The sequence below is a fragment of the Dipodomys ordii genome, unplaced genomic scaffold, assembly GCF_000151885.1.
Source record: "Dipodomys ordii isolate 6190 unplaced genomic scaffold, Dord_2.0 Scaffold127, whole genome shotgun sequence".
Classification (NCBI taxonomy): Eukaryota; Metazoa; Chordata; class Mammalia; order Rodentia; family Heteromyidae; genus Dipodomys; species Dipodomys ordii.
In genome coordinates, this window is record NW_012267343.1 from 1,582,048 (window position 1) to 1,592,986 (window position 10,939).

The window sequence follows — 10,939 nt, forward strand, 5'->3', positions numbered from 1 at the left end:
TAAAGACTTGAAAATACTAGGGAGCATCTATTGGATACCAGTCAAACAACATTAACATTTGAGTATCTTAGGTTAACAGCACATAAAAATCAGTCCTGTGTCCAAATTGCCAACTTAAAATTTATTATGCTTCCTAAGTTTTATTTCTTGGAACATTACTCAGGATTTATGTAAAGCATACAAATCCACGTGTATAAAATTTTATTTAGAAAAGAAATTCATGCAGAGCAGCAGATAGCTAACCACATACTTCTGACACAGCAACGACCAAAAGCAAGACCAACTGGTTAGATGGCCACCATTTCTCCCATTCTTAGCTCTCTCAAGTCAGCAGGTAGCTGAGATCTGAGGATTATGGTTTAAAGTCAGCCTGAGAGGATGTTTATCTTCAATCATCTGCCAAAAGGCTGGAAGTCGAACTATGGCTCAAGTACTAGAGTGGTAGCCTTGAACAAAATAGTAAGGGACAGTGCCCCACTCTACCACCCCCCCAAAAAAAGATCATTTAGAATGCCCCCTTCTGCTGTGATTTAGGTGTGTTTTGGAATTGATGTATTGGAAATGTACTCCTGAGAGGCTCATGTTAATGGTAATTGGAGCTGGAGTCCTTGGGAAGTAATTAGTAGATTGGACCTTTGGGATCAGAGCTGCTGCAGAGTCCTCACTAGGATAACATCCAATAGAGCTCCAGCAACTGACTGCCACCAAGATCCAGAACTGCTGGGTTACCAGCATGCAACATCAAACTGGTGACTAATTCACAGACTCATAGACACTGCCTTAACCAAACAGACTTCTGTATCATGCCAATTAAAATTGTTTTTATTATTATAACGGTGATGTACAGAGGGGTTGCAGTTACATAAGTCAGCTAAAGAGTACATTTCCTTTTGGACAGTGTCACCCTTTTCCCCGCTCTCTCCCAGTTTTTCCCTCATATTCTACCTACAAGTTGTATAGTTCATTTTCAACAGTGCCAGTGAATACCACTGCTGCATTTGTTCACTCTTTGACCCTCTATTTCTGTGCCTCCCCTTACACTCCCAATGACATATAAACAAGCATACAGAACAAAAAGAAAACAAAAACAGCACACACACAAAAATCTCGTTTTCATACCAACTTTTAAATACAGATAAAGTAGTCAAATAGTTAAAGGAGTATGAAAAGATAAAAAAAAGCAGACTCCAAGGCTCATTCAGTTTTGCTTCATGTAATACCTCAAGCAGGGAGCTGTAGTTTATCACTGGAAAAAGCTGTCAGAATCAAGGGAAAGGCCCCAAAGTAGCCCCTGGTAATTCCTGGAGCCTTTTGAGACAGCTCCTTAGTCCTGCACTGTACCTGGCAATATGTCTGGCAATTTTTGTCAGGACAGCTGACAAAGATGATGGAGTAAGTACCAGGCATAGCTGCTGGTGATGGCTGAGTAGAACTGTAGGCTAAGGGTCGTGAGCAGAGGGTATATGTCAGAAAAGCTGTCTGATCAGCATGGTGGAAAAGTGCAGGTCAGTAGTTCACAGGCCAAGCAGACTGGAATCAAGACTGGTTTTTTTTTGGGGGGGGCTGTTTTTGTTTTGTTTTTTATCCTTACCCCCCCACACACAAAATACTTAGTGAAATCTCCATTGAGTTTTAGTGCTTAGTGTTTGTTGTTGTTCCTCTGTATTTTATAGCTAGGGGGAGAGGGAATCGAGCTTCTGAAATTTTGAAAAATTGCTCAAAACCACATACTTTTTTTTTCTTTTGGTCAGTCATGGAGCTTGAACTCAGGGCCAGGGCCCTGTCCCTGAACTCTTTCGCTCAAGGCTAGCGCTCTACCATTTTGAGCCACAGCTCCATTTCTGGGATTTTTGTTTGTTTTTTGAGTGGTTAACTGAAGATAAGAGCCTTATGGTGACTTTGCTGCCCAGCAATCCTCAAATCTCAGCCTCTATGTAGCTAGGATTACAGGCATGAGCCCCAGGTGCCCAGCTTAAAACCAAATACTTGTAATTGATTAAAAGTGAGAATCTGAACTCAAGTTTAGATGAGTTCAAATCCATTGTTACTGTACGATACTACTATAGGATTCTTACTTTCTCCTGAACAGCTACCACCTGATGTTTTAAGGGGGTAATTTCACCTGCAGTCATTAGTGTATGTTTAAGGTGCTGTGCAGTTTAGTGCAAAAGATTGGAAACAGACCAGTTCTAAAACAATGCAACATGTGACCTGAGGCTCTCCTAGAGAGACTTGAAGAGAAGATGCCAGCTGAATAGGATCTGAAATAGGATTTGCAAGAGGAGAATGGGACACCCTCTAAGCAGATGAGCCATACACAAACTCAAGAGGTAGGAAATACACGCCCTGCATGGGCCTTGATATATGGGCACCAGATCAGGAGGAAGTAGGGCAGAGTAATGTCTGGGAAGCAGGTGTGAATCCTAGTGTCAGTACTGCGTACTGGCTGGTCTGACAAGTTTTCTCTTAGTCCTTGTATAAACCTCATCTGAAAAATGCAGGGTAAGGTACTTGTGTTGCTTAAGAGTTGCCAAAAGCTCTGATTGCAGGAAAAACAATCCCAGTTTCCAGGGCATTTAGCAGCCCTTCATCCTCCACCTGCCTAACCCCAAGTCAAAACCACAAGAGCAGTGAAGAGAAGTACACCTTCCCCCATCCTCTGGGCATGAGGTTTGAGACTGAGGACAGTGATGCAGACTAGGGCACTCGCCAGGAGGCATATAAGGACAGAGGACAGAGAGTAGGCTAGCAGGGAACACTGTGAGGCCAGCCTGTCGGAGAAGCTGGTAATTCACCACAAGGTGGTAGCAGTAATTATAGCCTTAGGCAGGGTGCTGACCGGTGGACAGGCAACTAAGGGCCTTAACTGCTGGTCCTCTTCCCACACAGCTCTCATCTACATACGTCCAGTCCCACCCCACCTCAGCAGCCAGGCCAAAAGACAGTGCAGACAGGTGTGAAAGAAAGAGAGGTAATTTTTTTTTCTAGCAAAGGAAAAGAATTTATGGCTAAGTAACACTCTGTTGACTATATATGATATAGTATATATTATACATAGCACAATACATACAATTAGAATATTAATTATAAACATATTAATATATCTAATATATTAACTTATGTTTGATTTATCTTCTGATGATGGGCTCTGAGACTGAAGTTATGATTTGACGGTTGTGCACAGTGCTACAATAAATGTGAGCACAAGGATAACTCTGTGGTAGGTTTTTATTCTCTTGAGTATGTAGCAATAGTGGTATGTATTATATGGAAATTTTCATTTTGTGAGAAACTTCCTTGCTGATTTCCATAGTGCTGGACAAGTACATTTCCTACCAGCATCCATTCTACATTTGTTCTCTCTTTTCTGGAGATAGAATGTCTGTACTTCAGGGGCTGGGAAGTTGGCTCAGTGGTAGAGTGCTTACCTCGCATGCCTGAGGCCCTGGGTTCGATTCCTCAGCACCACATAAGCAGGAAATAAAAGCCGGAAGTGGCCCTGTGGCTCAAGTGGTAGAGTGCTAGCCTTGAGCTCAGCTCTTCAGCTGAGCGACAGTTCAGAGATCAGACCCCACGACCAGACACAAAACAAACAAAAAAAAAGTCTGTACTTCATACATCCATTCGTTATTTTTGTTACTGTAAAAACTGATGGGGTTTATTATGACATTTCTACACACACACACACACACACACACACACACACACACACACAATGTATCTTGGTCCTATTGCCCCTCATCACCTTCTCTTGACTCCATTTTCTCCTTATCTGGCTCTTCCTCCTCAAAATGGTCCCAAAGAGAGGTAATTTCACCAGGCATGCATGAAACTTATAACCTAAGCACCATTCTTAGATCCACAACTCTTGCAAAATAAATCCTATTTTCTCTTTCCATTAAAACAAATAAAAAACAAAAAAATGAAATCTTCAGACATACATATATACAAATACACAAAATTTCTTTAGACTACATTAACTTTCAGAAATTATGGCACACACAAACACTAAAATACATTAAAACCTTTCCTTAGAGACCTAAGCCACAAACAGAAACAAACAAGTAAGGTACATATGGTTGTCTCTCTCTCTATCTCCTTTCCTCCCAGGACCTCCCAATTCTCCTTAGCTTAGAACATTGAGAACTACTTCTCTCCTTAGTAAACCCATTCCTCTTTCAGGCCAGCTGCTCCGAAGAGCCTTTCCCTGAGGTAATCCCACAGTCCTCTTCTCCTTAAGCATATGGCACACACGTAGGTTGAAGCATGGAAAAAGAAGCTGCAGGGCTGGGAAGGTGGCTCAGTGGTAGAGCGCTTGCCTTGTATGCATGAGGCCCTGGGTTCAATTCCTCAGCACCACATAAGCAGAAAAAACCAGAAGTGGCACTATGGCTCAAGTGGTAGAGTGCTCACCTTGAGCTGAAGAGCTGAGGCACAGCACCCAGGCCCAGAGTTCAGGCCCCACGACTGACAAAAAAAAGAAAAAGAAGCTGCAAAGTGGTGAGCCAATGGCTGATGTCCTTTGGAAATGCAGAGTACCCCACTGCCAAGTGTTCCAAAGTTTTAACCCAGCTTTGCAATGAAATGTCCCAATTTAAAAGCAAAGCCAACACCAAATGTGTTAACTACCAACTATTTTTGTGAATGAAAACTATTAACTTTTTTATACTTCTTTAATAGGTATACAGCAATGTACTCAATTTTTTTTCTAAATTTCTGTCCAGGAAATGATCCTTATCAATTGTAAGACCAATAAATTTGGAAAATATATGGTTAGAGAAAGTAAGACTGAATGGTCCTAAGAAAATCTTTATATTTTAAGTCCACTAAGATAAATCAGAACCATTATCTTCTGGTCCTATTACATAAATAAGAAAGGAAACTATTACCATTTCCTCAGAACCTCAGATGATGTCCCCAAGTTTAGTACAGGACCCTACAGTTTACCCTCCATGTTTGTTGAATGACTACATGTTGAGAAGGATAATTGTAGTGATGATGCAGGTGATGTTGAACTGAGAGGATGACAGGAGATAAACTGTTATCTGGAATAAGCAACCTCTGGACCCTCTTCTTCCTTCAACTCAAACAGTTCTGTTTTCTTCACATTAATTTCAAAGTTAGATTCCAGGAGTTCAATTTTGCCTTTATGGCATTGGCAGTTTTTCAGACATACAGTCCTAGAGCCATTGCCTGAGAGTCCAGGAGTTTTTTCTTCCTTTTCTCCTACCTTCTTTTCCTCATCAGATTCGGATAGCTCTGAGCACCCACTTCATTTGTTTCTTTCAACTCCTTTGCCTGATTTTGAAGGGATTTTGTTTTGTTTTTGGCACTTCTTTATAGGTACACAAAAATGTACTGAAAGTTTTTTCCAAACTTCAGCCCAGAAAATGATCCATATCAATTATAGGACCAATGAAATCTTTAGCCTGGCAGCATAACAGCGTTCAATTTCCTTAGATTTGTCTCTGGTTGTGGGAACTGGTCTTCAATTTCATTTGTGTATAGTAGACATTACTGGTTATTGCCAAAGACTGAAATTTGAGTAGCTCATTATTTTCATTTTTGTTGGTATTAATGGATCTATAATCAACCATTTTTTTCAGACTCTAAAACTTTGTCAACTTCATCAGCTCTAGGGAAACATGAAGAAACATTTACAGCATCGTCCCTATATTCCCACAAGCATTGTTAGGAATGGGTTATATTACCTCTCACCTCTTTAGTCAATAAATAAAGCATCAGCAATGTTTTAATTTACTATTTTTCTTTTAAAATAAAGTGAGGGGGCTGGGAAGGTGGCTCAGTGGTAGAGCGCTTGCCTTGCATGCTCAAGACCCTGGGTTCGATTCCTCAGCACCACATAAGCAAACAGAAAAAAGCCGGAAGTGGCGCTGTGGCTCAAGTGGTAGAGCGTTAGCCTTGAGCTGAAGAGCTGAGGGACAGCGCCCAGGCCCAGAGTTCAGGCCCCACGACCGGACTCAAAAAATAAATAAATAAATAAAAAAAATAAAATAAAGTGAGGGCTTCTATGTGTGAAGTCACCAAAGTAGTCAAACTTTTGCTTGGTGTAATACTTTTTTTTTGGGGGGGGGGGTCCAGTCGTGGGGCCTGAACTCTGGACCTGGGCACTGTCCCTCAGCTCTTCAGCTCAAGGCTAGCGCTCTACTACTTGAGCCACAGCGCCATTTCCAGCTTTTTCTTTTTGCTTATGTGGTGCTGAGGAATCGAACCCAGGGCCTCAGGCATGCAAGGCAAGCACTCTACCACTGAGCCAACTTCCCAGCATTACTTGTACTTTTAAAAACTTAGAATCAGATGTTACTTCTCTAAGAAGCCTTCCCTGTACCTTGTGTTCTTTTTTAAGCTCCTGTAGCTTGTAGCCCTAGCTTGTACCATTTTTGTACCTGGGTTGTATTTGCCTTCCATTTTTCTGTATCTTCCATTAGACTGAACTTGAGACATAGAAAATAGTATATCTTATGTCTTCATAGTCCCAACCCTTGCATAGTGGATAATAGGTAGGTAGCAAATGTTTAATGAGTGAGCAGAGCTGCTGTCTTGAAGAGAAGTCTTTCTGGAAGAATCCTCTTGTGCTAAGCTGTAGCAGTTGCTTCCAATGTAACTGGACATGAACTAATGCGATCTATGGTGACTCCTTTAGGGAACAGACGGATTTATGTGTATCCATTCTGGAGAGATTCCTCCAAGCTATGGAGCCAGTTCACGTGGCCAGGAACCTCAGGGTTGACCTACAAAGGGGACTGACTCATCCTGATGATTCTGTCAAAATCCTTACTCTGTCCCAGGTATGAAATTTTACTAGCACAAATAGGAACTGACTTGGGTCATCTGTTCTCTGCCAGGTTCTATGCTGGGTGTTAGTTTCACTGTCTCTAGGGTATATCAAGGCTATTCTACTGTATATAACTATAATCTGGAAATAACATGCTAAAATAAAAAGTTCCACTAAGTAAAATGTTAATCAGTGTTATATCAAATATTGGTTGAACTCCTTGGACATGTCAGGTATCATATTATCTATTATTGGAGTTACCAAGATAAATCTCGGTATTTTTTTTTCTTCAAGATGCTGCTAGTCTAGAGAAAAAGAGTCTTAGGTGTTCAAACACTCACTCTGCTGTGTTAGGTCTAGTAGTACATAACTAAGCATTATTGTAATCATCACTGAGGGAGACTGGGCACTGGTTCATACCTGCAGTCCTAGCTGCTCAAGAGACAGAGATATGAGGACTGAAGTTCAAAGCCAGCCTATGCAGAAAAGTACATGAGACTCTTACATCTAACTAACCAGCAAAAAGACAGAAGTGGGGATGTGGCTCAAGTGGTAGAGCCCCAGACTTGAGAAAAAAAGCCAAGTGAGAATACAAGGCTCTGAGCTCAAGCTCTAGTACCCGCACATACACACAAAAATTTGCGAGCAAACAATTAAGAATGTAGATCCTACACTGTTTTTTATTTTCTTCTCTAAAGTGGTTATTCAGCACAAAGGGCAAAGATAAAAATTTTTTCGTTGATTCTGTGTGTACCACATACTATAGTAGATGCTTTGTGGCTATGTAATCTCACTTAATCTTTGTAACAACCCTAAATTAAGTATCATTTTTCCCACTTTACACATGACAATCTAGGCTCAAAGAAGTTAACTTGCCCAAAGTTAACAGTGCTAAAAAGTTACATGACTTAGGATTTATATGTACTGCTTGATCTATATGCCCTTTACTTTTTTTTTCTTCCCCATTTAAAGGTGTGACAATATGTATGTGCTTCTGGCCTTAATGTCAATTGTGACTTTTTAACAAATTAGATAAGCGCCACTGGTGGCTCATACCTGTAATCCTAGCTACTCAGGAGGCTAAGACCTGAGGATCACAGTTCAGGGTTAGCCCAGGCAGGAGCTTCTGTGACACTCTTATCTCCAATTAACCACCAGAAAACCAGAAGTGGCGCTGTGGCTCAAGTGGTATAGCGTTTGCCTTTAGCGAATAGCTGAGACACCACACCTAGGCCCAGAGTTCAAGACCCACGACCAAAAAAAAAACTTGGGTGGTAGTTGTGATCACTAACTTCTAAAATAATTGCATACTATGGAAATTTGAACATCATATATGCAAATGTTGTTCTAACTTGGAAGAGTATTTCTGATTTTTTTTTCTTTCAGGTTGGAAGAATTGTTGAACATTCAGATGCTGTCACTGAGATTCTAAATAATGCTGACCTATTAAAACAAATTGTTTATTGCATTGGTGGAGAGAATCTATCTGTAGCTAAAGCGGTGAGTTTGTTAGAGACATTGTGTCCTAAAGTCAAGAAAAGACCTTCTCATCTACTCAGAACATAATAGGCTAGGATACTGTAAAGACACTTACATATGTTGATTGCTGCACCTTTCACAGTAGCCAAGTTATAGCTATCATAATAGATGAGTGGATCAAAAAATGTGGTACAGGGGCTGGGAAGGTGGCTCAGTGGTAGAGCGCTTGCCTTGCATGCCTGAGGCCCTCGGTTCAATTCCTCAGCACTACATAAGAAAAAAAGCCGGAAGTGGCGCTGTGGCTCAAGTGGTAGAGGGCTAGCCTTGAGCTGAAGAGCTGAGGGACAGCGCCCAGGCCCAGAGTTCAGGCCCCACGACCGGCCCCCCCCCAAAAAAAAAAATGTGGTACATATACAGAATGGAACCTTACTCATCTATTACAAAGGATAATATTATGTCATTTTCAAGGAAATGGATGGACCTAGAACAAATCATGTTAAGTGAGATAAGCTAAGCTCAGAGAGACAGATGGCATATGTTTTCTTTAATATATGAAAGCTAGATCTAAAAGAAAAGTGGATATGATAACTTATAAGGGACTCTGTATTCACACACAAGTAGACTTGGGGAGGAACCCAAAAGCATAATTCCCTGAACATTTAAAATACTATCAAAATGAATTCCAGGAAATAGAGACATGGTGTTTGTTGTTGTTGATGATGATGGTGGTGGTGTTGGTATTTGGTTTTGCTTTCGACTTTCTTTTTTTTTTAGGAGGGCAAGAAGGGGGCGCGAGGGTGAGCAAATGCAATCATGGTATTTAGTATGCATTATGTGGAAAATGAACTATGCAATTTGTGGGCAGGGACGGGAGGAAGAAACTGAGGGAAAACAAAGAGGTGACAGTGTCCAAAAAAAGAAATGTACTCTTTACCTGACTTATGAAATAACTAACCCCTCTGTACAACTCCTCAATAATAATAATAAAATTATATTAAAAGAAAAATAAAAGCCCTTCTGAATTGAGAGGTAAAAACTTGGAATTAACTTTGTATCCTCATGTAGATGATATCAAGTAATAAATGGATAAGTAAATAGTAGTTAACCCCTCTTTTCTAGAACACAGATAACGGTATTGTCACTTGGGCTTACATTGTGTTGCTAATCTTTTCTAGTTATAAATATCAGTAGCTAAAATAGAGTGAATACTCATTGAATGAGTGCATTTTGTGCACTAATTTTCACATCAACCTTAGGAAGTAGATACATATTTTTGTTAACTTAAAATATTGTTTTTCTTATAAGGCTATCAAGTCTCTGTCAAGGATATCATTAACCCAAGCTGGGCTGGAGGCCTTGTTTGAAAGCAACCTGCTGGATGATTTAAAAACTGTAATGAAGATAAGTGACATTGTTCGGTACAGGGTCTATGAGGTAAGTCTAAGAGCCCACACTTTCTTGATGCTTACAAAGTAGAATCCAGTCAATTACAATGGAAAGCAAGGGGGATCATTTAGTTTGCACGTAAACTGTGCCAGCCATTATCTGAGGTACAGGGAGGATGCTGATATGATCCCATGTTGCTGAATAGGACAGTCACAAAAAACAAAGTGAATGTGAATCCTATATTAGAAGAGTGTAGGGTAAGTACTGTATTAGAGGAGTAGGGTACCTTTGATAACAGACTAAACAAAATTATTATGGCAGTAGGAAGAAAAAGTGGCCATTTCTACCAAGTTTGTATTGAGCACTTCATTAAAATCCTCACATACACTATCTTAATTCTCGTAATAAAACAGGTACATTAATATTTTAGCCTCACTATTGGAGGAATAATTGACCCAAACTAAATATTTAGTAGGGCCGTATATCTGAAATGGAACCTTGTACAATCTTAATTCCTTTCATGTTCATGAATAGGTAGAATCAATATTGTGAAAATGGCAATACTGCCAAAAATGACAGACAAATTCAATGCAATCCCCATCAAAATCCCAATGATGTTCTTTATTGAAATAGAGAAAACAATCCAAAAATCCATATAGAACAACAAAAGGCCTAGAATAGCCAAATCAATTCTAGGCAAAGGAGCTAAGGAAAAAAAGCCTGTTCAACAATTGGTGTTAGGAAAATTGGGCAGCCATATGCAGAAAAGTAAAAGTGGATCCTTGCCTGTCACCATGTACCAACATCAATCCAAAGTGGATCAAAGACCCCAACGTCAGACCTGAAACTCAAAAACTACTGCAAGAGAGAGTAGGGGAGACATTAGAACTTACAGGTACAGGCAGGAACTTCCTGAATAGAGTCCCAGATTGTCAGCCACAAGCAAAAAAGCCTAGTGAGATAGAGACCTGGAACTCAAGCCCCAGTACTAGCTCAGAATAAAAAATCCATTTCTGAATCACATCTGCTTAAAACCCCTTCATTTTTTTTTTATTAAGCCTTCAGAACATGCTTGTCAAATGAACTGACTAAATGACTGACAGACTACATGAACAAGTTTTATTTAATTTTATTTTTTTTATTGTAAACATACTATACAGAGGGTTACAGTTACATGAGTAAGGTAATGAGTACATTTCCTATTGAACATTGTTACTCCCTCCATTGCTTTCCCCCTACCATCCCTTCCCTCCCTCCCTTCCCCGAGGTTCTTTTTTT

At 40.2% G+C, this 10,939-nt stretch overlaps 1 protein-coding gene across 1 annotated transcript in view; it reads left to right on the forward strand.

The window, feature by feature from the left end:
• The first annotated feature begins 1,488 nt into the window (after positions 1 to 1,488).
• Psmd5 (proteasome (prosome, macropain) 26S subunit, non-ATPase, 5) overlaps positions 1,489 to 10,939 on the forward strand; it is a 32,116-nt gene continuing 22,665 nt past the window's right edge. The window contains exons 1-4 of the mRNA XM_013030105.1: positions 1,489 to 1,505; positions 6,665 to 6,809; positions 8,183 to 8,296; positions 9,581 to 9,709. Coding sequence (XP_012885559.1) covers positions 1,489 to 1,505; positions 6,665 to 6,809; positions 8,183 to 8,296; positions 9,581 to 9,709 — 405 coding nt within the window. The remainder of the gene's footprint in view (positions 1,506 to 6,664; positions 6,810 to 8,182; positions 8,297 to 9,580; positions 9,710 to 10,939) is intronic.